Genomic DNA, 26787 nt, shown 5'->3' on the forward strand with positions numbered 1-26787 from the left:
AGCAGGCAGTTTTTCAGGCATCGTCCTATTTGGGGCAAACATAGTTTTGGTTTATGCTAAATCAAGCAACAGTGTCATCACACAAGATTGTAGATGTATATATAAAAACAAAGAGCAAACAAAAGTCTTTCGTACAAAAAAAATGCAACGAAACCCGCCTTTACTCCCAAAGTTTCCACCTATGCGACCGAATCCATGCTCGATGCGTTGCCCGACACGTCTACGCGCCGTCGAATTCCCCCCCTTTGAAAAAAAAGCCAAAAGCCAAAAAGCCAAATCGAGAGCGAGAAGAAAAGAAGAGCAGAAGAAGATGGAGAAAAGAAAAGAAAAACTCAATCATGCATCGCGTCCCATTCCCCCTTTATCATCTTTACCTCCGGCCCCGCGTCTCAGAGGCCTCTAGGAAGGACGGATCTTTAATACTGCCTCCTGCGTCGTCTAGTCCCGCGACTGGTCTGTTGTAGCTAAAGTTGACAAACTGGTCCTGCATCGTCTTTGACAGCACAAAGTCGTCGGGCACGGAGTCTTGGGCGGGCTCGTTTTTGAAGATTTCGTCGACGTTGCTGACGTCGGAAGCGCTGGCCTGAAATTACACAACCTGTTGTCAGAAGAGTGTCGGGAAGAGCAACCTGGCCCCGGGGCCACACGGGGCCCTCATGGCGGTCAGTTTGGGGAGAGGCTTACCACGTTGGGTTTGAACGTCGGTTCGTATTTGCGCTGCAGGAGCTTCTTCCAGTCGATGCCGTGGAAGAAGGGGTGCGACTTGATCTCGGTAGAGCCGTTGACTCCTAATCTCTTGTTCGGATTGCGATCCAGAAGCTTGGTCAGGAGGTCTCTGGCGGCGGGGGGCACGACATCGTAGCCGGGGAAGTTGAGAGGCGCCGTTAAAATCTTGCGATACATTTCGTTTGTGTTCTCGTCATAAAACGGCGGCAGACCCGTTAGCATTTCGTACAGCAGCACGCCCAGCGTCCACCAGTCGACTGTCTTGCCGTAGCCCTCGCCCTTGAGCAGCTCTGGTGCTAGGTATTCAGGGGTGCCGACAAAGGTATTCGTGGAATCCTCATCCTTCATCTCCAACTTGCAGAGCCCAAAGTCGCAAAGAGCAATGTGGCCCTGGTAATCGAGGAGGATGTTTTCAGGCTTCAGATCTCGATAGATGACATTGAAGCCGTGCAGACACTCAAGCGCGCAGAGCAGCTCTGCGGTGTAGAAGCGGGAGCGGTTAATGTCGAAGCGCCCTTCTTTAGATAGATGGAAGAATAACTCTCCGCCGTTGACAAAGGCCAGCACAAAGTAGAGCTTTTCGGGAGACTGGAAACTGAACTTTAACGGAACAATGAACGGGTTGTTGATTTGGGCGAGCACGGAACGTTCCGCGAGCGTGTGCGTTACTTCGGACCGAGTGATGATCTTGGCCTTTCGGATCGTCTTGATGGCGTAGATGCGGCCGGTGTCCTTCTTCCGAACCTGCATGACCTTTCCAAAGCTACCCTTGCCAACCAGAGTGAGGAGGTCAAAATCGTCGATGGTGAGCTTGCCGACGCGGTTTTCGACGAAATTGACGCCGATCTGAAGCTTGCCTGTTCCATTTTGTAAGTCAAACCAGCCCAGGCCGCTGAAACCCTGGCCCTGCTGCGGTTTCTCGGCCTGGCCCTTTTTGCCCGTCTGCGCGGCATCGGGAACGGCTTCAAATTTGGGATTCACGCGGACGGCGCCCAAGAAGATGTCCTGAGTTCTACCTGTTCCCGCAGCGGCCGCTGGGTTTCTCATGAAGAGCTGGACGGTCAATTCGCCCACACGGGACACGTCAAACTTGTACTGGGTGTTGGAACCAGCCCAGACAGGGTTCTCGGGGTTTCCATCAACAGAGTTGATGAAGACTTGGTTCTTGTCAAAGTCCACCAGGGCGTACGGCATGTACTTGCCCGACACGCGGCCGTGGTTGGTCGGGATGCCCTTGAAGCCCGACCCGGAGGACGTCTGCGGCCTGTCGAGGCTGCCAGAAAAGGCAGAGGCGTTTCGAGTAGAGGCCCCCGTGCGCGTAGAGCCACTCAGCGCATCTCCGGCAGAGTGGGCGCCGGTCGAGTGGCCCGCTGACAGGGCATCTTGGTATTCTTCGGGGAGGGAGAGGCCGCGGGCTTCGTAGAGGGTGAGGACGAGGATGCCAGGTTTCGCGGGCTTTATTACGGGCGCCTGTGTGAGGTCCTCTATTGGAGGGGAGAGAGGAAATACAAAGTTAGAGAACAAGATAGAAGAAAGGGGAGGAATATGTCTGATGGACGTACCGGAGGCTCTCGCATCAGCGATGCTGTTGACGTCAGACGGGGTGGTGGCACCACTCTTATCCTTGGCCTTGTCTTTGTCTTTGGTGGAGGGCGTTGACGATTTCGAGAAGCCCAGGTGGGTTTCTTTGAGCTCTGAATAGTGTCATCCGTCAGCAGGAGGCAAGGAAGGGGAAATGTCCACGGAGACATTATGTGGATTGGTGGATCAGCTGGCTGGAGGCCGAGGCTGGGGGGGTAAGGCTGAGGATATTCAGGGTTGGGCGTCCAGCCACCAGGCCATGGAAGTCTTTGCGCACAGACAAAGCAAGCAGACATGCTGGCAGATTTTGACCGATTGAACATGATGGCGATGAGCAGAACGACAGAGACGGGCATGTCGATATCCAAAGACGCAGCAAAGCCCGATCGGGATGGGGGATGCAGCGCAAATCGCCAAACTCACTTTTGGTCAGGTTCCAAGACATGGTTTGCACCAGCGCAGCGAGGCTGGACGATCCAGCAGGGTGACGGAGTCTGGAGTCGTCCGAATGCGAGCTGCGATTATTGGATTCGAACCTGGGATACTGGAAATACAGGCCTGGACTTGTGGTTCGAACTCGGGATTTGGAATAAATCGGGGGGTGGGCGCAGGATGTCGAGGTTTCGGGTTCGGGATGGGGGTTTGTTGTATTGGAATCAAAATGGAATTGGCTTTCGGACCAGGTTTGATTTGATGCAATCAATGTGACGGCGGCCACTGACGCGGGAGCGGGGGGGGGAGCGGCACAGGGGTTATGGGCGGGGGTTGGAGGCCTGTGAGGCGCTGGAGGGGCTGGAGGAGAGCGCTGTGGCGGCGTGTGTGCAGCTGGAGTCCAATTTCCAGCGGGCGTTGGCTGCTGTGTGTTTGATTTTGATGAGTGGCTCAGCGTTGAATTTCATTTGATCAAGTTCAATTGCAGTGAGACTGGGCGGATTGGAGCAGGTGAATTGACTTTACAGATGATGCGCAACAGTGTTTGAGTACAGTATGAATCAAGACTCGTACTATCACCATTTCTCAAATACAGAGTCAAAAGAGTCATGTGTAGATACATGTAGTTGCACTGCCCCGGGATGACGATGTCGCTCAAAGCCAACAACGAAATGGAATTTGATCAACTGCTCCGTCATTCATCCAACAGCAGCACCAGCTTTACTTAGAGGTACCCTTGTTCACTGCTCATGCAGGGCAACCCTCACGCCCCGAATCGCCAGCTCCAGTTCCAGCTCCAGCATCAAAAGCCGTGCCCCCAAAATACGGGGTGCATAATCAATCAAGCCTCTACATACCTAGGTAATCTACAAGGTGCAAAGCAGCCCTGAGTGATCCTTAGGAATCCATCCCCCCTGAACAATCCCCCACATCATCTTCAAACCATCCACTAAACAGTTTACGAAGAACCGCGGCCCAGGATTTGTCATTGCCGTTCTCACACTCTCTCGCCTGTTTTCTCGCTAGTACCAAGTTGGGCCAAGGGGTCCAATTGCGTCATGCACGCGATGCCGCGCTGATTATCAGAAACTGGAGCCGAATCGATGGAATATTTTTTTCTTAGCCCCTCATTGGGGAACTTTTTTTGTTCCATCTTGTGTGTCTAGACTCGATCGAACCTTTTTTATTGTAATTATTTTTACTCTTTCTTTTTCTTTTTCTTTTCCTTGTTTGTAGGAGAATTATATAACATAACGGTTACAACTCTTCACCACTATTTAAACCCAAGCCACTTCCCTCAACCAACCAAACTCACAACCCCTCCCTCCAACAAACCAACTTCCACACAACACTCACAACTCACAACTTACACAACCAACACCATAACCCTCCATACACAACCAATCGCCCATCATGATCTTCAACAACATCTTCTCCCGCCTCGCCCGCCCCTTCACCGCCGCCTCCCGCCTCTCCGTCGCCCCGGAATCCTCCTCCTCCGCAGCCACCCCCGCCATCCCCGACGGCGCCCAGCGCTGCACCGTCGCCGCCGGCTGCTACTGGGGCACCGAGCACCTCTACCGCAGACACTTTTCCGGCAAGGGCCTGATTGACGCAAAAGTCGGCTTCATCGGCGGCGACCTGGACAACCCGACGTACCGCGCCGTCTGCGGCGGAAAGACTGGCCGTAAGTTATAAGCAACCCCCTCATCACATACCTACCTATATAACACAAAACAAATGATGCACCTTTCAAGCTCAAATAAAGCTCAAATAAATACTCACACGTATAAGCAGACGCCGAGGCCGCAGAGCTCATCTTCGACCCAACCCAAGTCTCCTACCGCCAGCTCCTCGAGTTCTTCTACCGCATGCACGATCCCACCACCCTCAACGCCCAGGGCCCGGACACCGGCCCCCAGTACCGCTCCGCCATCTACTTCCACTCCCCCGAGCAGGAGGCAATCGCCCGCGAAGTCACCGAAAAGGCAAACGCCCAGTGGTGGGGCGGCAAGATTGTCACCGAGATTGCTCCCGCCGGACAGTGGTGGACGGCGGAGGAGTATCACCAGCTGTATCTTGAGAAGAACCCTTCGGGGTATGAGTGCCCGAGCCACTTCTTGAGGCCGTTCAAGGACCTTGAGTAAAGTTCAACGAGATTGGAGACGGACAAGGGGGAATCATGGACGAGATGAAGGAAACTTGTTCCGTGAGCGATATGTAATTCAACATTCTTCACAGTATACCCATTTGTATATATATTCGCACATTCACAGCGCACTCATTGCAAGTTCAACCAAGGGGTCATGTAGTTTTAATCAATGCACTACAACAATTGAATCTTTTTTTTTTTCTTTTTTTTCTTTTCAAAATTTATTATTTTTTTTTGTACATATGTTTTTCTCTTTTGATTCCTTCACGTATTGATACAATGGAAGCGTGCTGTGCTCCCGTAGAAGAGTATTTCATATATAATTCATCCAATGAGCGGAGTTTATAACCTCTCGCAACCAATTTTTTTTTCTTAAAGAGAAAAGAAAAAATTCAACCCATAAAACACCCCCGCAATCAATAGTCTGTCTCCGCGCTCCATTCCTCTATTTCCTCCTGTTCTGGTTCAGCATCAGAATCTGCACCATGCGGATGAAAATGTTCAAAAAGTCCAGCTCCAGCGAGATGCTCTCGTTGACGGGATCCCGCTTCATCACTCCGGCTTGCGCAAGGCGAGCGTGGTGCAGCACCTTTTGCACATCGTACAGCGTGAAGCCGCCAAAGACGGCGAGACCTCCGTACAGCCAGATGTTCTCAGTAAAGGCCAGTGTTCGGACGGCAGTGGCGGGGATGACAAGAGGCGCAAGACCAGAGGCGGCGACGATGGCGGCACCGGCCAGCAGAGGTCCGCCGATGTACAGGTACTTCTCCTGCTTGGCGGTGGCACCGACGACGGACAGCGAACCCATCATGGCAATGGTGTAGAGACCGGCACGGGCGAGCAGAGGACCAGGGACAAAGGCCAGCAGAGGGGCGACAAAGGCGGCCTGGGTGGCGTTGAAAGCAGTCCAGAGAGCGTACTTGGGAAGGTAGCTATTGAATGCGCATGTTAGTAAACCGCACCATTTCCTTCTGTAAAAGCGCAGCAAGGGTGAATACTCACTTGTCGGGGCTAATGGATCGAGTTCCAATCATCGTAGCAAAGCTGAGCGCCAATCCTCCCAGGCCAACAACCCACGGGTTCGTCACCATCAGTCGGTACACAAACCCAGTCTGCACCATCTGTCTCGCCGTCAAACCGATGATGCCAACGCCGAGGCCCGTGTGCAAAAATGTGTTATTCAGATACTCCCGCTCAAACAGCGGCATTCCCCCATCCTCTCTCGTCTCGCGGTTGAAGACGGCATTGATGGCAACCAGCGTACCGCCAAAGATGGCGCCTCCGACGAGCAGCTTTCGCAGCCCTGTTCCGCTCGCCGCCGCCTGGTGTCGGGTAGAGGCATCCTGGTAGTATGATCGCGCGAAGCCATGGCGAGTCGTCGCTGATGCCACGCGAGAGGTGAAGAAGGCGCTGGCGGGCTTGGGGGTCTGGTGGTGGAAGCTTCGCATCGACGTCCGGAACGCAGATTTCGAGAGTGCAGGGAGCAGCCGCTGCTGCGCAATGCGCGCGGGGCCCTGCTGAATGCTCAGCGTAAATGACATGGCTGGGACCGCTATTCCTGGTGATTTGGCGAGACGTTTGTTCTGTGTCGATACGCGGTGAATGTGAAGTGCAATGGTTTTGTCCAATGCGGGGAGATGGCAGTTGGGTGAATTATATGAGTAAGAAACTCTTTGCCGCCGGCTCCAGAATAATATAGTAGTAACAGCTCTCGTCGCAGTAAAGCCGGGCCATGACGTTGGGCCGGATACCTGCGCTACCTAAATCCGCGTCACGTGTTGGAAGCCTGTAGAAAGCTCCGGCAGTGGCGCCGAAGCATCAAGCACAGCACACTTGACAGTAGGCGCTCGATTACTAATGCCGCAGTTTTCCTGAATGGCTTCAGATCAATTTCTTGCGGTTTTGGATTTCGGTACTCCGAAGTCCGCCAAAGTCCGCGTGTTTCCCATGTTTCCTTTCCATTTAATCGTTTCAATATGCAATTACGTGTTATCCAAATACATACATGTTCCCATCTAACTGCCAACCAAGAATGCATCAATAATGGAGAGAATCGTCAGAATATCCAGCCCCAAGCAACCGGTTCATCACCCCTATGTCGTACCCATTTGTTTTGTAATATAGCCATCCAGAAGAAACACCAACCAGTGAAGGCTTCCCGCCATGCCCCTTCCATGAGTGTGAATAGATACATGTTGTTTGATGCTATAAAGTACACCTAGTCCAAAAAAGAAACCCCCTCATAAGACGTCGAGATGCATAGTCATGCTGTCGCTAATAATACGGATAACAATGATGATGGTGAGACTGTTGATAAGCCACATCATCTAAGCCCGTCAGTTCCCTTTTCAATCACAAACTTGACAGGCGGCCTCCTTTTCTTGCCCATAAGGGTAGCGCCAGGCCTCGGGAAGAAGCTGGGTGTGGTGAGCATCGCTACACTCATCTTCCGCGGTGTCGGCAAGTCTCCAAGCATGCTGTCAAACGCTGTCGTTGGCCAGCTGTTCACCGATGTCAGCTCCGTCTTTGCGGTCCGGCTGTCGAACCCCCATTTCGAAACACTGCCTGCCCGAAGCCAGGGCTCAAGGTTGCGGCACTGGCTGACATCAACCCACTTGAGGCGTGTGCAGCCTCGGAGGATGTATTCCAGCCCTTTGCCGGTCACGCGGACACATCCTCGAACACTAAGGCCCTCGAGCTCGTTAAGATGCAGGGCGACGCTCTCCAAGCTGCCATCGCTCACGGCGCTGCCGCAGAATGCCAGTCTCAGCTCTTTCAGCTTCGGCAGGCCAAGAGCGACAACCTCTGTCGCCGTGTCGGAGAGCGCGCAGCAAAAGGACAGGTCGAGGTGGGTCAAGTTCTTGGCTGCGTTGACGAGTGCCACGATGGCGTTGTCAGAGAGATAGGTGCAATCCGCCAGGCACAGTTGAGTCAGCTTCTCAAATTTGAACTGGGCCCACGACTGAAACCCTGCGTCCGTAATCGATGTGCAGCGGGTGAGAGTTAGAGACTCGAGCCGGCTCGAGGCATGGGCGGCGAGATGGCCCATTGATCGATCAGTAATGTGTTTGCAGTATGATAGGTTCAGAGTGTTCAGCTTGGAGCAACCAATAACTGTGCCCGGTGCTGGCATGGTAGGCGAAGGTTGCTGGGCCGCCTTCTCCTTTGTCTTCTTCCCCGAGCTCGATATCACAACCTTGCTGCTGCTCACAGGCGGCGGTTCGGGGACAACCCAGCCGACAACTCGGCCAAGGAGATTGTCTCCAACTTTTCGGCAGTTGCTCCAGTCGACTTCCCTGAGGCCCTTGGCGTTTTCGCTCATTTCGAGAATCTGGTTCGCCGAGACGTCCCATAGCGAGCGCATCCTCCACTTCTGCACATTCTTACCACAGGTCCGCCACAGCGCGGAAAACCCTTCGTCAGTGATGTGGAAGCAATTGTTCAGATCTATGACGAGAGCCCGGGTTCCCACAAAGGGTGCGATGCTGTCGATAATAGCTTGGTCTGTCACCCTCCTGTTATAGTGGGAGAGGTCGACATATGTGCACAACTTTGGGGACGTAGTGAGGAGCGTCTTCCAGTGAGAACAGACACCCCGCAGCCTCAGGAGTTCGCCAACTTCGGCATACTGAAAAATTTGTACCAGAATGTTGTCTGTGATAGATGAAGGCTGAAGAGAGTGCGGCCGGTGAGACAGCGTCTTGGCCCGTTTTGCTGGTACATCGGATTCAAAGTCTGGAGCAGTCCACGCAATGGGAGATGACGGCCCTGCTAACGGGGATCGCGCTCCATTTGTTCGAGTGGGCGTGGTCGGGGAAGCCTCGGTGGGCGTGGTCGGCGGTGCTATTGAATGGCGCCTTCTATTTCTCAAGTTTTCCATATCGACACTCAAGAAAGGATCGGGGTCCTTTGGCTCCATGACTTCCGAATCATCCCTAGGAGTCGCAGATATGGGCTTGAGAGGTGTTACGAAGTTGTCATCGGGAAGGCTAAGGCGAGCGAGTCTCGGCGTTGGGGGGTCTGACTTGCTCGTCTTGCCGTGCTGATCTGCGTCGGCCATGTCGACATCGTCGTCACGGTAGTTGTAGCGATGCCATGCTGTTTGCTCCACCTGCAATTTGATAGCTGGGGGGCATCGTGTCCATAGCTCATCCAGAGTTTCACCCGGTATCATCAAGCATTCCACCGTCGTGATTGACCTGACCGTTGCCGTCCGCCCACGAGACAGGCCCAAGCTAGCAACCTCTCCAAAGTATTGTCCGGTTTTCAATCGTGGTCTTTTTTGGATCGATCTGGTCAGGCTTTCTGCTTCTTTATCTGTCTTCGACTGCTGATGAATAACCTCCGCTTCGCCTCGTACGACGAAAAAGATCTCATGGCCAGGGGTGCCTTGGCATACTATGTCGGTGAAGGGCGGGTACGTTTTTGGCTGCACGCTTAATCCTAGAAAGTGGAGGATGTCGGGCGGCAGAGAGGTAAAGAGAGGGAGTTCTTTGAGCGTCTTTCGGATGTTGACGAAGCCGCTACCTAGCGCACTGCCGAGGGCCGGGTCTTCGATTACGCTGGGGCTTGGAGATTTTCGTTTCTTGGACTTGATCACCGCGCCGTCCTTGATCGCGCCGGTCTCTCCAGTCGACACCTCGCCCGGGTTCGTAGTGCGTGGAGTGAACTCGCTTTTGGGGGATTTGAGGGATGCGCCACGTTCCAGTCGTTTTTTCTTGAGCACCGCTAGTCTTTCCTGCGCTTCCTGTCGAATCGCCTTCTCCATCTCTGGGAAGCTTGGCATGACAGTTTGGAGATCCTCCTTTTTCAACACCAGCAACAGGCACTTGGTTCGGGCGACGATGGTGGCGGTCCTGGGCATGTCCATGAGCACCCCGATCTCGCCGAAAAAGGCGCCAGCTTTGAGTTCTGCGTAAACGGCCTCGCCGTCTCTCGAGGTGACTGCGACAACGCCTCGCACCAACCAGTACATGGCCTTTGCGTCATCCCCCTCAGTGATAATGTGGTCGTTGGGTCCGTGTACCTGCGGTTTCAAGTGATTGCCAATTGCTACTAAAAACTCTTCCGACGCCGAAAGAAAGAGGGGAAAGGCTCTGATGCGATCTACCAGATCCAATGGCATGTCCCTGATGGTCGAGGCGGTAAGCGGGGATGGTCGCATCGGCCGTGTAGGGTTATTTTCGACGTTGAATGACCGGATGAGAGAGACTGGATCGGATTCCGCGCCGTTGCCATGTTGATGTCCCAGCGCCCGGTAGTGCGAAGGCGCACTCGGAGAGCGATTGCGTCTCATGGTGATGCTCGGCCGGGCGGGATCTGGGTGCGGCTACCCTTGCAGGGTCAACTTGTTTCAAGGCGTGCTGAAGCCTTGTGCGGCTTTCCCGCACCGCACGTTCCCAAGCAGCCTCAGAGATATTGGCTGCTCAGGGCGAGCGTCTCCCACGCTGCCTTGAATTAATCGTTTTTTGCGTATGTCCGCGAGTCGTAAGCCTTCGTTGTTGAGGTTGGTAGTGTTGTGATAACCCCCAGACCATGCTCTTTCGGATGAAGTTAACGGATGCCCTGCTGTCGCCCATACAGTAGCGGCCTGGCATATATTCTTCGCAACGGACGTCGTCTACCGACAAGGTTGATACAAACGCTTCGGAATTATGAGCGGGTAAGCGATATCGGGCCAGGGATGTCGCGGTGATGGCGGCGGTGCCCGACTGTCACCGACTATTTCGTCGAAAGGAGCGAAAGCTTGGAGATGGAGCAAAGCTTCGCTATGCTGACGTCGGCCCAAGAAGGAATGAAAAACGAACCCTCAGCGATCCCGGCCACCGTTTATGGCCACTGAGCTCTGATTCTAGAGCGGAAGCGGTCGCGTGCCGGCAGCCAACAGGCTAGGTCGAGGTCATTAGCAAACAACGACAGCCCAGCAAAGTGGCGGAGAGGTTTCTCACAGAGGATATAGCAATAGCCCCGTGGGCAACGCTATAACGTCAGGAGTGGCCAGTCGAAAGCGTAAAGGGGCGTCCCAGGCCGTGTCTGCTATGCGACCTCGAGGATTAGTGAGCAGATGAAAATCGAGTCCAGGCCGTCGAGTTGGAGAGAAGATGAGGGAGGGTCGAAGGACAGCCAGAGGGTCATTGCGCAAAAGAGACAGACACGCACACACATGCACACACACACACACACCACATAGACAATCAGTCCGGCTACGGTATGGATGCTGCAGCTTTTTGACGTTGACGTGGGGTAGCTCCAAGCGGTGGGTTTTTCCCAAGGTTGGCGTGGCGAGCTGGCCGTTAGCCTCCACTGGCTTCCAGCGAGCGACAGCCTGCAGAAGCCCTGCAGCACCAAGCAAACAAAAGCCGAAATGATGGAAGATCAGCGGCAACCCCGAGTGGGAAACCCCCCCAAAAAAGCCCGCCACGATTTCGAGGGGGGTGTGTGCCCAAGTAGAGGATGATGAGACCGGATGGAGGATGACAGCTTGTCGAGCCTCGTCGAGGCAAAGGTGTGTACTCGCATGCGCCTGTACTCGCACAAATCCAGTACAACAACAGTGGGAAGTACAGGTACTCTGTGCGGCCAACGCGGATGTACCAGCCTAGAAAGTGTTGACCCAAGAGCCTCAGGACAGGGCTAGCAAACAACAGGGCTTTTTACAGATGCAACATCAGATCCATGCAGCGAACAGGTGAAAAGTTTTCGATCCACGTCGCATGTCTTTGATATTTCCGTACGTGTTTGGCATACACATTAAGCAGCTGGAACGGCCTGCATCGGGCGCTACGAGTAATGAGCATGTCTTCCATTCATTACTTCGGTGAGGGTGCCCTGCCCTGCTATGCTGGCATTGTACCCGTACAGCATCGTGCCGAAGTTCTAACCAAAGGGAGGCTGGAGCCGAGCTACCGGCCTTAATGCCGAAGTCTGCATGACGCCAGCGGCGCCAATGCTTTCCAATATTACAACGAGGTCCCCTGAGAACGTGGCAATGCTTGCGGTCTTGATGGGGAAAAAAGCAAATGATTGTTTCGTACCTATTATGTGACATTTGTCGAGTTGTACGAGTCGATGGCATGGCATTTACCTTGACAGCACTGGATAGATCTACCAACGTTGCATCTCGCTTGAAACACAAGGTGGATTAGATTGCTAACCGAAGCCTCGCGGAATCCCAAGAGATCCGTCTAATCCCAGCAGGCCAAGAATACATGTCCAGATCAACGCAGCAGGTACATGTACTCGTACAATTACAACCAGCGCGTTCAAGGAAACGCCACCACGATCCTTCAAGGCTGACATGCGCAAGACACCAAGTCTCTTGTAATCAACTAGACTGGAGTGTTTGCCAGTCATTGTATTTTGCTAACCTGTGTTGCACCACCAAAGCAGTCACTAATTAAGGCGCCGTTGCCACGCACCGCTGCATCCGAGTCCACAGAGTTGGCTGCTTGACTGAGTCAAGGAGTACAGGTACTACTGGACAGGTTAGTACGAGTACAGCTTCCCACCGCACGGGACGCTAAATGATCCATGCGCTCGGGATGGAACTGAGCATAACGCATGGACCAGGGGCCCTAGCAGGAAGAAGAGAAACAGAAGAATGCTGGAAGCCTAGAAAAGAGGCCCTTTTGAACCCCCCATGATCCTTGTGCTGTTCGGGTGTCTTTTTTGCAGCTGGCCATCGCGCGGATCTCACCGCAAGGATACGATACATATACAAAGGAGCTGTCTATCTTTTTAGAAAGAAGAAGAAGAAACAAGAAAAAGAAAAAGAGAGCGCAAAACAAGCACAAGGGAATGGGAACAGGCATCGTAGATACTCGTACATATTCCCCGTGCCTTGCCGTAATATTACGAGTACGCGTGCCTTGCATATTCCTCCAGAAAGCCAAGCCGCATGCGCACCCTTTCTGCGCTCACACTCCCTCCTAACCGTGCTGCTACCGCATGCACCTAGGACAAGCGTTCCGTAGCGATGCTGACCTGGGCTTAATCGTGCATGTACGGCTCGGTATATAAATAGAGCAATTCGGCCCATTCCTACCTGGGCAGTTCCAAGCATCAGCAGTCGCCGGAATCGAATTTCAAGGCCCTATCTTTCCTTACCTAGTGCCAGGTAATGCAGCACTTGGCTGCTCGGTATGCACGAACGACTACATACGCCTTTTGTTTGACGGCGAAATTGGAGAATAATTTCCGTCTGACCTACAACGATCCAAGGGCGGAGTCCCCATGTGGTATAAGCACAGGTACGGGTACAGGTATCAAGACTGACTTGTTTACTTCAGACACCACTAAATCCGTCCATGCCGCATTACAACACACTTATCCAGTACCCATCTTGGGTTTCATCGTTGACATCACCATCTCACCCCCATTTCCGTTTCATCTTACCGTAGCCGTACAGAACCCAATCTCATCATGGGACTTGATATCATTCTGCCATCCAATTGTACATCGTGTCAGCGCACTTGCGCACAAAGTCGAAAAGGGGGGCCAAGAAAAGCGCCCCCAAGCTGACTAGAGGCCTCCTCATCGTACCTGCCCTTTCACATTCTGCCGACAATCTCACATCCTGTTGTTTGACCGCCCCGGCCTGTTTTGTTTGCCAGTTGAGCTTATCACCTGTTATTTTCTTCTTCTCCTCTTTGGCTTCCTTGTTTGTCAAAGTCCGAGTTGCGCTCGTCATCATCCGCAAATTTTTTCACCTCCGTTCCTGGCCTTGCCTCAAATGGGTCGAACCTCTCTGAGTTCTTACTGGATGGACCCATTGATGGATCGATCAGATCATTGGCGGAAGAAGAGATCGAATGGGTGTTTCGGCACTGCATCTTTCAAAAGGGGGCACGGCATTAAGTCAATCATTCGGTCATTGTGATTCATATCGGCTTCATTCAGTTGGCAGATCCCAGTGGCTCTACGGGATCGTCATTTACTAAAACGCCACAGGTTGTACAAAGAGTACGAGTACACGTACAACCGAGAATGTGAAGAAAATCCTTCGTGAGCCGCCCAGTGGCAGCCCAGGTGCAAATGCATCGCCAATCAAATTGGGTCATTGTCAACATACCATGCCCACGTCTTCGGAGATTTCCGAACTACCAAGCATGCATCCAACCGCTTTTCATCTTGTCCTCCGTAGATCCTTGAACCGTCTCTCGGCTTCACATGCAACCACCGCATCCTTTCTATTTTGCAGCTTCCCAGTCGGGACCTTTAACCCAGCCGGCGGCCAAAACAGAGGCCCTAAAAATAAGAACCGGGCTCCCTTGAACACATAATCATTCGCCCAACGCCGCGGATGTGGTTCCGTAACTCAAACATACTCCCCCCTGCCGCCTTATGGGCTGGTGCTTTTCAAGAACATGTTGAAAACTGCCGAGTCGGTGCACTCCTCGGAAGGGTATCCAAGCTCCTCCAGGAACTGCTCCAGTTCGGCATTCTCTTCCGGTGGGCACTGGATCCCTGCCAGCACCTTGGCCACGTCTCCGCCATACGTACGATACTGGAACAGGCTGATGTTGAACTTGGGTCTCAGGGTTGTCAGGAACTTTTCTAGCGCTCCTGGCCGCTCAGGGAAGTTAAACATGAAGACCCTTTCGTTCTCCACGCCGGTGCGTCCGCCGATGAGATAACGCACATGACTTTTGGCGAGCTCGTCGTTGGATAGATCGGTCACGTCCATGCCCTCGGCTCGGATACGCTCCATGAGTGACCGCACCTCCTCGACCCTTTGGGCTGCCGGTACTGTGATAGAGAGACCGATGAGGACGTTGGCAGAGCTACCAGATGAGTAGCGATAGGAAAACTCCGTTACAGGGCGAGGCATGATGGTATCGACGAGCTTGGCAAAGGCCCCAGGACGCTCTGGGATGGTAGCGGCCATCAACACTTCCTTGCCCTCACCCAATGTGGCACGCTCGGCAACAAATCTCAACCGGTCGAAATTCATGTTGGCGCCCGACGTCACCGCAATGAGCGTCCTCTTGGAGTCGACGGAAGGCTGGCGCGCAACGTATTTCTTCAAGCCAGCTATAGACAGGGCACCCGCCGGCTCCAATCCGGATCTGGTATCGTCGTACATGTCTTTGATGGCAGCGCAGATCTCATCCGTGGAGACCTCGATAACTTCGTCCACAACCTCGCGGCAGATGCGGAAGGTCTCCTCTCCAGGGATCTTTACAGCGGCGCCGTCTGCAAATAAGCCGACTTCTTGAAGCATGACTCTCTTCCCCAGCTTCAAAGACTGTGCCATGGCATTTGCATCTGATGCCTCAACTCCAATGATTTTCACATGGGGTGCCATTCTCTTGACAAACAAGCCAATGCCTGCTATGAGGCCGCCGCCTCCAACTCCACAAAAGATGGCTTCAACTTTGGCCATGTTCACCTGTCCAAACATTTCATTACCAATGGTCCCTTGACCGGCAATGACGTAGGGGTCATCGAAAGGGGGGATGTTGATGAGTCCATCGTGCTTCGCACGCCGTGCACACTCTTCCTTTGCAGCGTCGAAATCTGCGCCGTGCAAAACCACATGGCCGCCAAGGCGAGCAACATTCAAATGCTTAATGCTTGGCGTGCCCTCGGGCATGACAATGGTGGCGGGAATCTTGAGCTTTCGGGCAGAGTAGGCAACTCCCTGGGCATGGTTTCCGGCCGAACAGCAGACGACACCCTTCCAGCTTTCGGCTGGGTCAAGGTGGGCCATCTTATTGTATGCGCCGCGCAGCTTGAAGCTGAAGACGGGCTGCAAATCTTCTCGCTTGAGCAAAACATTGCACTCTAGTCGGTTGCTCAGGTTAACGGCTGGGGCCAGCGGCGTGGTCTTGCAGGCCTCATAGACTCGTGAGGTTGCGCTGGCAATCATGCGCAGGTACTGCTCCGTTAAACAAAACACGTCAGTCCTCTTGGCCCTACAATCTTCCTTGTCTTCTTCGCACGAGGGCGTAAAAGAAGAGAGAAGAGGTCTTGTGCAGGGTGACTCACGTCAGGGTGACCATCGGGAAGTTGGAATTCTTCTGGCACCAGCGATGCGCCCTCTTCGACCGTCTCGGGTGGCGGTGATGGATTCGCGCTGTATTCCGTCAAGGCCATGGCTCTCAGGGCCGATGACGTTGATGGCCTGCGAGTCCCGTGGGTGCCCGTGGCGCCGTTGGGCATTAACGTCGTGCCATTGAGACCCGGCATCGCGAAGGCAAATTTTCGAATCGGTGATGCAGATTCTTGTCTTATTTCTGCCTCTTGTTTGTTTGGTGCAATGTAGAGAAAGAAAGGCCAGTCTGACTGACGCTGGTGAGGATGGTGACCTCCGATAGATCGGACCCTCCGAGTTTTTTTTTGGAGAACAAAGGTGGCGTGTACTAGCGACCGCCCTGATGCAATGAGAAGTCCGGCAAAACTAATAGGATTGCGGGCATGCTTTTATATGGCAAAAATGGCTTTCAAGTTCTTTGGCAATGTACTGACGCTTTACGGAGTAGAGCATGTGGAATAAGCCATGAGGTAAGTTGTCAAGACACAAGCCACAGCAGCGGGAGATTCCATCAAGACATGCATGCAATTGGACTTGGGTGTGCAGAGCTGACTCAATCAAGACATGGCCCAAGAGCGCATCGATATCGGAGCCCGCATTTGATTGCGCCCAATGCTTTATCACTCGTTCTGATTCGATTCAATCCGCACAGCGCAGCATTCAATATTACTACAACTCTTTCAGTACAGTAAAAGACCAAGCATGTATTACTAACTCCAGTGGTATCTAGGACGAGTCATCTACCGGATGAGATAATTCCTTTATGCACCCAATCTATCATTCCACGTCACCCGCAGCAATCAATCAATCCAAGTTTCAAATAAAAGCTCATGATGCAAGGAATCATGCAGGGGAATCAAAAACACGGCTACTCCTCTTTCTCCGCGCTACCTCTCTAAAATCATCTCTTCTCAAGACTTGCCGGATTTTCGAACTACCTGCTCGTATGTCGGTAGACCTTCCGACGAGCTTGCTGGGTGCAGATTCCCTCGGCTGGTCGGCCGGTCACGACTCTGGACATCCCGCCATTGAGATCCTTCCGGCTCCATGACCCCTTGCTGTGCGGGGGGATACATGGCTTGACTCCTTGAGCTGTCGCCACGCTGCATGTAAGGCACGCCACCATTGCCGGGTTGAGGTTGCATAGTATTCGAATACGGAGGTACGGCTGAGCGGGGGCCCGCACGCGAACCAGAGTTCATCAAGGACAAGACCATGTCGGCATCCCTTGCTTTGCGCTCTGCCTTGCGCATTCTCCTACTCATCCGACGCTCTTCCCGACGGCCAACCACCATTTGTGGTGGGTAAGCGGCATAAGGGGGGGTATTGTAGTTGTTGTTGCCACCACTGCCGTTATTGTAGCCACTGGGATAACCACCGGTGTAATTGTTGCTGCGGCCATTGCTTTGGTTGTCGTAGTATTGGTCGTTGTTGTATCCATTGCCATATCCATTATTGCGGTTTTGCCGACCGTCATCGTCTTTGTTGGCCATTGTTCGAGCGGCAACAGCCACGAGGCCAATGAGCAGCCCGGCCATTGTTTGTGGTGATTGGACGGATATAGAGAGTAATACTATGCAGGTAATGTAGCCGGAGACTTTGATGTCTTGTGTAAGCTACGCCGAGAAAATGAAATGATGCGCGAAGGATCAGACGGAATGGTTCACAAGGGAATCAGGCTACAATGATTGATCAAGAGTAGAGGATGTCTGTCTGTAAGGAGTCTGAGTGATGAGACAATGAGAGATAAGAGACGGGATCTTTATACAAGTTTAAAGCTGCTATGCTAACGATGCAAATTCCAAATACCAGAGCGAAACTGCATGACGACGTTATATCCTGCGTTCGCACCGCCTCTTCCCATGGAGGCTCAGATCATCAGGGACCATGGCTGTGCCTCTCTCCACGCGGCCTCCAAGGAGCGTATTTGCGTATCTCGAATCGTTCTGCTCGATCTGGCCTAGCCCATGGAGACGATTCCGGCTCCGCGCCTCCACCATCGGGGCCGCATCCACCCAATCGGCCAATTCCAGATCGGAGTGTCAGGACGCCTTGATGCCGACAGCGGGTTTTTACTGCCTACATGTAGTTTCAGAGGCCAAAAAGACGAGATGAACCAGAAAGCAGACTAGGATCAAACGGTAAAACGAGGTTAAACGAAACCGAAGAGTCAGTTGATGCAGCTTTGCTTTGCTAGGCACAGTGTCAAAAGTCTCAGCCACAATGACTCTCATGACGATAGTGACTGCGAAATGTCCCAATAGGCGCGAAGCACAGCGACGCCTCCCACCTGGGTTTCCACTGTGCGTCCTCTGCCGCGATCGTTGGGGTCGCTAGGGCGTGGTTTTGGTTTCCTCATGGGTATCTCCATCGAATCCAGCATGCCCATCTTCTTGTAATCTTCTAGCGTAACCTGCTTATCCAGTCCTCTCTTCCGAGATCCTGGCAGCCATCTCGAATTTCGACCCCAGAGGTCATTGTTTGGGGTCCCGTCCCTACGGTAGTCGGTGGTATTAACAGCATCATGGTCGATTCCGTCGCTTGCACGAGATACGTGAATGTTGCCGAAAAGCCCTGACCCCCACCACATGCCAAAGCGTCCTCGACCATCTCGAGATTTCAGCGCTGCCAGAGCGTTGTGCTTGATCCAGCCGAGATACGCCTGACAGGCCGATTTGTGAGCTGCTTTGACTCGAGTGAAACCATCCACGTCGATGTAGTCGCCATTGTTGAGGTTGACCTCATCCAAGGTCCGACAAAACGCAGTCAGATGGTGAAAGTATATGCCCTTGAATGTCTGGCCATCCTGAGAACACGTTCCGCTTACATCACAATTCTCTTCTAGGATGCCACCCCGACCGAGTCCTCTCCATTTGGGCAGCTTTGCAGATACACCCACCGAATCTATTGGCCGGTTCGTCTTCAAGCTCCAGCCGGTGGCCTTGATGACGGCCTGGATAAGATTATGGCCGTCTTCTAGGTACGAGGGGCTCCCTGTCACGTCCCATAGCCCTCGTTGGCCAGTGAGCAGCACGCCCTGGTTGTAAGTGTACACCATTTCATCGCGAATGTTGCACTCCACGCCCCCATGCTTTCGTCGGCCGATGTGAAACCCATCAGCATACAAGCCATCACGGTTCATCATGTTGCTGTTTATAAGCCATTTGTAGCCCTCAATCGCCGCTTGAAGATGTAGCGGATCCTTATCGGCGACACTTCCGTTGCTCATGTACTGATACATGGAAATCGAAGCTGAAACGTACAGCTCATTCGTGATGGCGTTCTTGTAAGGCTCCAACCGGGGGTTCCAGACCATGCCCCCGTGGCACAAGGCCGTATCCCAGCCCTGAGCGCCAAAAAGCCAGAAGCTTTTCGCCCGGCTCTGGAAGGACGGGATCCAGAGATGGCCGCGCCACGGCAGCAATGCCAAAGCGGCATGGATGTCAGTAGGGAAACTAGCATTGGGGCTGTGCTCGGCTTCGGGGAAGCGGATGCCGCCATGCGATCGAGCAAAATTCACGGCCTCTATCCAGCCAAGCACCACCCATAATATGTCATCAAAGGCCTAGATAGGAAAGTCTCTCTAAGCCGGGGATATAACTTGGGGACAAGTGGGTAAAGGGGGGGGAGCATACCTGGTCTCGGATAGCAACTATATCCTGCGCAAAGTGATAGCCAATGACTTGGTCGTACACTGACGAGATGAGGTTTTCTTGCGCTTCTCGAATACTGGGTGTAATGCCCGGGACGATCAAGTCTATCGACTTGGTGAGGGTTGACAGCATGCCGGAAACGACGGTCTCGGTGACTGCGGCGGTCCAGTCTATCGCCGATGGCCATGTATTTCGTCCGATTTGGTAGTATTCATTCTGCAGCACGGCGAGTGCGGAGAAGGCATCTTCGAGGATCCCAGTCTTGGCCTCGTCGGAGGCGAGATCTCTTGCGGGGATGTGCAGGAAGGCGTCTGGCGGTGGGCGACAGTCGGTCGCCACGGCATATATGGAGCAATATTCTGGTTTGGTATGTCTATATGAGGCGATCACCACGGGGAGGAAAGCAAGGATAAACATGACGGTATGTATACATGTAATGAATAAGTAAGGTTGGTTATGGACGAGGATGAGCAAATGAGCGTATGTAGCTGAAGAGCATCATCTGTCAGTGTAGATGCTTGACAGATGAAGAGTAAAGAATGTTTGTCTTATGAATGTGAGGCGAGGTGGTTGAATTCATACAACTGAGAGCATCGGGCTGATGTTTTGGGTATGTCAAATGACTGCCTTACATGTTAGAGTGTGTGTCAGTTTGGCTTCATTGTTCTTGGGCTACCTAGGCGGTACTCGGCAGTTTCATTTGCTGGCATGAAGATGTGTGTATAAGCAAAGGTACTAGGCAAGTATTTTAAAGTGCCGAACCAATAATTCGGATGTCATGGGGCTCGTTTCCATACCAGCGCCGATCTACCCCTCAGCCGCAAATCCTTCTTACTAGAATCTCAGTCAATTCAATTCGAGACATCTTAATGAATCATGTCAATGTTAAATAATTTAGCTTGATACCGTTCTTTTATTATTCACTATTCGTACTTTCTTGATCTCACATGTAGTTGCCTTGCTTTCGTGGCCTTGAATTCTACCACATGCATTTCCGATGGAGCTACAGGGTATGCTCATTGGTGATACCCCAGCTGCTGACTGGATGAGTTATCCAAGGTTAGGTTCGATATCTAACAGCGCTACTTGGTTTAGTCGCGGTGGCTCATTTGCTGCTCCAGCAAGTTAATCATCCAAGGTAACGCAAACTCTATCTCAATAATCTAGATTCGTACAATTGCCCTAGTATAAAGTGTTATTCTCTATCGAGTGTCTACATTGGCCGAGACTTTTGAGGGTCGCCCCAATTCCTCGGAGCTTCGATCCGATGGGCGAACCGCGAGCCTCAAATGGAGAAGCCGCAAAGTATAACTTGAAGGCTGTACCTATTCATGGACGGATGATCGATCAAATAAAGTTTCCAACAAATGAAAGAGCTACCTGTGTCAAGATTCAGGCCCGAGCAAATCCATCGAGTGACATATGTGTGTATACTTTTGCGGTGGCTTTTCTCGAAGTGAACCTTGAGATTTCGAAGGATTCGGCCGTAATCCGAGGTTTTCCGCTAGTTTAGGTGCATATATAGAGCCTCTCTCCCTTCCTCCACAGCGGATTTCCTATTTCATATATCCGCAACTCTGTACTGCCAACGGCAGAGCAAAATCGACGCTGTCTTCCATCATCTCAGATCGGGAGGGCGAATCAGCACATAGGGTGTAAGAGGGCCTTGCTTGCGTTGCTGCCCCAGTTCTACATGACAACCATCATCGCTGAATATAAAATATTCCAATTTCTCTCAGACATCAGACCAGGGCAGACATGGTTCGTGTTACCAAGGCTCTGAAATCGCCGTTTAGTATAGTTCGGCAAGTGTTGGATGACTATTATTTTGGGCGAGCTATGCGTCGAATGCCAATAATAGTCCCGCCGGACAAGTGGGAGTGCATGGAGAAGCGCAAGCGCGAAAAAGAACGCGAAAAAGACGATAATAAAGAGTGCAAGGATGAAACGCCGAATGAGTGCGAAGATGATGCTGCCCGAATGGCTGCACAACTTAAGAGATCATGGAGATATTGTAAAGGTCAAGAATTTCCCTGGCTCCTTTGTCAGCCGGTTTGTGAGGAAAGTAATTGGAAGGGAACTTGGGCATTACAGGTAAAAGATATGAAAGCCATGAACTGGGGGGTAGAAAAATTACCTTTGGAACTCAAGAAGGGGGGAAAGTTCGTGTGTAAACCAACTCGTCAGTTGCCGTTCCCTTTTGGAGAGGAAAGCAGTGTACTGCCACTAGAAGGTGGGCAGGATGATATGATGGTCTGGTTGGGGAAAAGCTAGGTGAGTACTAACAACCTGATGGGGAAGATGGTTCTTGTCTTTACCTCTCCACCTTGCATCTTAGGTAACAGTGCTAATTTGCAGTGTGTTAAAGATCTCTTCAAGTGCAGATTCGTGTTTTCACCCATGACACCGCTGAGGACGCGCGGAATGACTCCAGGAGAACGCGCTGGTGATTGGAGACGCAGCACGCGTCGAGGACGAGGCGATCTGCCTATCAGAAGCTGTTTCACGTCCGCCCTCCAGAGACATCTTCCCTTGTGGTCTAACCTATTCTGCTCCGTGCAGCTTTCCCAGAAAATCGACTTCCACGCGTTTTTATTGGATATCGTTTTGAATGTGATTGGTAGTTTGGTGTCATGGGTTTTGTTTCCATGTAGGTTTGTTTGATATCTCGAAGTCCCTATTTTCAACAAGACTTTGAGAGCAGGATTGGGCTGTGCTTGTGGATGCATACCTCAATAGGTAGAAGAAGTACATATTCCCAATTATTAAGACGAGATGGGCTCAAGGGAGTTTGGACAAAGGGAGCGGCCGTTGGCTGGCTGAGATTACCTATTTTGGGGTGTTGTGTAATACGAGCAGGATGGCCCGCTTGCGTTACAAACAAACAATAACAGATGGATGCAATGTACTATCTTCGCACGTCAATGATAATTCTTTACATGTTAGCTAGGAATCGGAAATTCGTAGTGCTCTCGAATGCATGCTTTCTCGTTTTCTCGCCCGTTGTCACTGAATAGACATTACATGATACTTCGCAGCTGTAAGTGCTTCAGTAAGGCACCTTGCTTCTAAAGCAGGAAAGGTACGGGCTCGCTTCATGGCGGGTTGGCAGGGAAGTGGGCGTCTAAAATACGGGGACTAAGCCAGCCTCTTAACTTTTGACTGGAAGGTACTGCTAAAGTATTATCCGGGCAGTAATTTAAGTGGTTGGGAGCTGGATTTTATTTCCAAACACCTGGAATAAGTAGAGAAAGATGGCTGAATTAGAGTATGGAGTGATATTAACCGGTAGAAGCTTGTGATAGTAGAAGAAAGTAGCGATGGTAGAAGAAAGTAGCGATGGTAGAAGAAAGTAGCGATGGTAGAAGAAAGTAGCGATGGTAGAAGAAAGTAGCGATGGTAGAAGAAAGTAGCGATGGTACCAGATAGTACGAGCAATGATACGGTAGCAAGGGTCAGTGGTACCTTTTGAATCATGGTCTACCTGTATGTACATTAGTACCTAGCAGCCGCCAACTGCCAAAATACGCGGCATCTTCGTTCGCAAGTACTTGCATACCCCGCTGTCCCAATCCGGCTTAGTGTTGTTTACTTTCTACACCTCGAATCAAGCAACAGGAAGGTACACCCCAAAACAATCCCTGGACATCAATTTCGGCATTCTCAGCCCTGCTCTTCGCCTTTCTCCTCCCGCAAAAACCTCGAATTCACAACCACAGCAGCTCCGTCACACCTGACATCGTCAGCTTCATCGAGATACCCGATCAGTGCAATTTCCTGCGAGCCCACAGACCCTTCCCTTCTCGCTTCCGACCGCTTGGCGCATTGACAGCGCAAGACGCGACGCGAAACAATAAGAGAGAGAAAAAAAAGGCCGCCGCTTACCGCCATTCATCAACCCCCAAACAGCCCATCCTCGACTCTTGCTGCTCCAGCAGCGTGAGGAAGAGAAGAGAGAGCGATGGAGTCCGACGCAAATACCAGATATCGTTCGCGAATTATTAGGGAAATCAAGGCTAGCAGCGATAACCCCTTCAACTCCCCTCCGTCATCCACCGGCAGAGCCAGCCCCACGCTGTCATCCGTCTTCTCAGATCCCGAGGGCGAATCCACACGCAGGCTGCAAGAGGACATTGCCCGCGTTGCAGCCCCCAGAAAACTGCCCATCAACTGGGAGGCTGCCCGCCGCAAGTGGCCCGAGTTCTACTCCCAGCCCAAGACGCGGCCCATCTTCGACGACCAGACAGACACAACAGCGCCCCTGGCCGACCCGCCCCTCAACCACAACAAAAAGGAGACACTGCCAAAGGCTGTTCCGCTTCCCGCCTACATTGATGATACCACCGAGGACGCGTGGAACGGCTCTAAGAGAACGCGGTCGGAGATGCAACCGCGCGTCGACGAGGCCGACCTGTCCCAAGTTATTTCACGCCCGCCCGCCAAAGGCCTCTCTACTTACGGCCTAAACTACACTGCTCCTCGCAACCCCAGCCCTCTATCAAAAATACACAACCAGTCCCCTCCTCCACTTAGAGATCAGTTGAAGGAACGGCAGGTCACTATCGAAGAAGCATTGGAAACGCTTCGCAGGGCATCATCCAACCCCAGAGAACGGGAAGAGGACCGGAGAGTCCCGTCCCTCGACAGTAACATGTCATCCGCAAAGTCTAGCTTGACAGCTGTACCCCCCTCACCGCCACACCCGTCCCTCATGACGGACTCAGACCTCGCGCGCCGCGATAACTTTCTTACTAGCACATTCAGATTCGGTGGATCGATTATTAAAGATGGTGCTCCTATCATTGTTAGACATGGCCGAGCACACGACCAGAACGTCAGGCCCTTTGGCGTGCCATACGCAGAGGTCGACGGCATTAAGGTTGCTGAAGACGAGGCTGCTATCTTTGCATCGGCGGATATTATCCGTGCTGCTCAGGACCAGTATGAAAAGGTGCAAGACTACGCCAGAGGTCTCCAGCAAAAAGTTGAGATGCTCGAAGCCCAACTTGCATCTCGCAAGGGCGCAGACGGAGCACTCAGCGGTTTCAACGTGAATACGAATGCAAATGCACAGACTTTGTCGGAGAAGAAGGGTAATTGGACATGTCCCCTTGAAATCTTTATACCCGTTGACTAACAATCGCACAGTACTCCAAGCTGAAGTAGCGTCTCTCCAGAAGCGATTAGACCAAGCGACAAACCAGATCAGCACTTTTCATATGGAGAATGACACTCTGACCCAAGAACGTGATCGTGGCGTTGGTCGTCTGCAGAAGGCTTGTGAGAATATCAGCAAGCTAGCTCAGCAGCTTAAGGAGAAGGAGAAGGAGCTGGAAAACACCCACAAGCAGCTGGGGTCATCCGAACAGGTTCGACAGGATAACGACACACTGCGTCGGGATGTTGCGGCACTGAAACAAGACAACGCATCACTGGGAGCAGAAATCGATGCCCTACGGCGTGAACAACGGCATCTTCGTCAAGAAGCCGAATCCAGCAATGGCCTCGCAGAGTACAGGACTCTACGAGCCAACAACAAGAGTCTGATGGACGAGAATGAAGATCTTCGAGAGAGCTTGGATGGTACCCAGCACGAGCTTGATGCTGCTCGCGAGGAGATTGAAGCACTGCAACGGGAACTTCAGTCGTTGAAGAGAGAAAGGGCAACCCTTCGCGAAGATAATGCAGGCCTTGTTCGACACAATGAGAAATACTTTAGCGAAAACAAGATTCTACGCCGTGAGAACGCTGGCTTTGAGCACAGCATCCATGATCTGCATGATCGAAACCTCAAGCTGAAGGAAGAGATTGAGGTTCTGAAACGGCAGTTGGACCGCTATCGGGGCTCAAGCAACAGTAAAAGCGACTTTACGACCCGCCAGGATGGAGGAGAAACAGACGAAAACATGACGTCGGCATTCTTTGTCCCTGATATAACCCTCAAGTCAAATGACAATACCGAAACAAAAGACATGCCTGCTGGGTCCAAGAGCAGCGTCAGATCATCACCCTCTAAGAACGCCGGCACCGCCAAGGTTGCTTTTGCTCTTCCCGACAAGGCAGCACCTAAGTCTACCGTGGCTAATCAGGGCAGCAAGCGTCGGAGCGCCAGCCGCCTATCGGTTCCAGGTATGGATCCCTTTGGTGACGAAGACGACACTGGCTTGCTGTCGGTGGACAATATCTCTCAGGACCTCGCCATTTCCCTCAACTTGAACGCGGATCTTAAGGGCGGTCCCATGGGCAAGGAGACGAAACAATCGCGGAGTCATGATATTGGGAAGTCAGCGCCGAAAATCGTGCACATCGATTCAAAGTCGAAGAGAACGACGACAGACTCGATTGATCGAGACGGATGCCCTGCGTTGTCGAATAATGCTCGGCAGATCCTTGACAGTCTCTCCCACCACAATTGCCAGGACTGCACAGTGTGCAGCCGCATCACGTCTCACTCTGGAGTCATCTCGACAATCGACCTGGCGGCGGGCAAGAAGCGTGTATCAATACCGCGGCCCATTCCCGTCAGTGACCGTGTCTCGGGAGGTGACCACACGCTTCGACCAGCCAACTCCCCCGGCGAGGCCTTGGCTCTTGTCATCAAAGGCTTAAAGGACGAGTCGCAGCATATTCAGCTGGAGCTGACAAAGCTACAAGCGCGGTACAACAAGTCTGACAAGTCGATGGACCGCCACAAGAGAGAAACCATGGCTGGGGCAATACGGAAGCTGCTGGATCGTGTTGAGGCAAAGAATAATCAGATTTATAGTCTATATGACGTTCTTGAAGGGCAGAAGGCTGCCGGCCAGGAAATGACGCAGGAGCAGGTGGAAATGACAGTCTTGAACATTACGGGCATGCATGTTCGAGAGGTGACGAATATGAGTGACCAAATGACGGAGGGTATGGGTATCGTGGCCTAAGGCCCAAGGCATTGTTTTCTGTTTTAATAAGCACTGGCGTTGGGGATTAGTGTATAATAGGCGTATCGTGTTATAGCCTTGATGAATTCTTACTGTATAATTAGTGTGATCAAAGTGATCCTGTTTTCTTACCCAACTTGTGACCTATCCTTGAGTTACAATGTGACTATCTGCTAGATCCATCTACATCTACTGGATCTATCTACCTCTATATATAATTTCGACATATATCTACAATTTCAACATGTGTCTACAATTTCGACATGTGTCTACTACATCGATATATAT

The 26787-nt window shown here is 52.2% G+C and overlaps 7 protein-coding genes across 7 annotated transcripts; 2 read left to right on the forward strand and 5 right to left on the reverse strand.

Moving 5' to 3' along the window:
* Positions 1-4152: 4152 nt before the first annotated feature.
* On the forward strand, positions 4153-4886 carry Triagg1_8245 (uncharacterized protein; the record flags this gene model as incomplete). The annotated part of the gene is made up of 2 exons (XM_062903070.1): positions 4153-4426; positions 4537-4886. The coding sequence occupies 2 exons, from the start codon at positions 4153-4155 to the stop codon at positions 4884-4886; spliced, it is 624 nt and encodes a 207-aa protein (XP_062752874.1).
* A 450-nt stretch (positions 4887-5336) lies between these two features.
* Positions 5337-6432, reverse strand: Triagg1_8246 (uncharacterized protein; the record flags this gene model as incomplete). Its single annotated transcript, XM_062903071.1, has 2 exons — positions 5337-5823; positions 5894-6432. The coding sequence occupies 2 exons, from the start codon at positions 6430-6432 to the stop codon at positions 5337-5339; spliced, it is 1026 nt and encodes a 341-aa protein (XP_062752875.1).
* Positions 6433-7214: 782 nt separating this feature from the next.
* Triagg1_8247 (uncharacterized protein) lies at positions 7215-10187 on the reverse strand (the record flags this gene model as incomplete). Its single annotated transcript, XM_062903072.1, has 1 exon — positions 7215-10187. One exon carries the CDS (start codon positions 10185-10187, stop codon positions 7215-7217), a length of 2973 nt encoding a protein of 990 aa, XP_062752876.1.
* A 4044-nt stretch (positions 10188-14231) lies between these two features.
* On the reverse strand, positions 14232-16081 carry Triagg1_8248 (uncharacterized protein; the record flags this gene model as incomplete). Its single annotated transcript, XM_062903074.1, has 2 exons — positions 14232-15770; positions 15881-16081. The coding sequence occupies 2 exons, from the start codon at positions 16079-16081 to the stop codon at positions 14232-14234; spliced, it is 1740 nt and encodes a 579-aa protein (XP_062752877.1).
* Positions 16082-16837: 756 nt separating this feature from the next.
* Triagg1_8249 (uncharacterized protein) lies at positions 16838-17464 on the reverse strand (the record flags this gene model as incomplete). The annotated part of the gene is made up of 1 exon (XM_062903075.1): positions 16838-17464. One exon carries the CDS (start codon positions 17462-17464, stop codon positions 16838-16840), a length of 627 nt encoding a protein of 208 aa, XP_062752878.1.
* Positions 17465-18156: 692 nt separating this feature from the next.
* Positions 18157-19996, reverse strand: Triagg1_8250 (CAZyme family GH76; the record flags this gene model as incomplete). The annotated part of the gene is made up of 2 exons (XM_062903076.1): positions 18157-19491; positions 19562-19996. The coding sequence occupies 2 exons, from the start codon at positions 19994-19996 to the stop codon at positions 18157-18159; spliced, it is 1770 nt and encodes a 589-aa protein (XP_062752879.1).
* Positions 19997-23540: 3544 nt separating this feature from the next.
* Positions 23541-26499, forward strand: Triagg1_8251 (uncharacterized protein; the record flags this gene model as incomplete). The annotated part of the gene is made up of 2 exons (XM_062903077.1): positions 23541-24672; positions 24728-26499. The coding sequence occupies 2 exons, from the start codon at positions 23541-23543 to the stop codon at positions 26497-26499; spliced, it is 2904 nt and encodes a 967-aa protein (XP_062752880.1).
* Positions 26500-26787: the final 288 nt, after the last annotated feature.

The sequence above is a fragment of the Trichoderma aggressivum genome (assembly GCF_033847375.1).
Source record: "Trichoderma aggressivum f. europaeum strain CBS 100526 chromosome Unknown scaffold_039, whole genome shotgun sequence".
Classification (NCBI taxonomy): Eukaryota; Fungi; Ascomycota; class Sordariomycetes; order Hypocreales; family Hypocreaceae; genus Trichoderma; species Trichoderma aggressivum.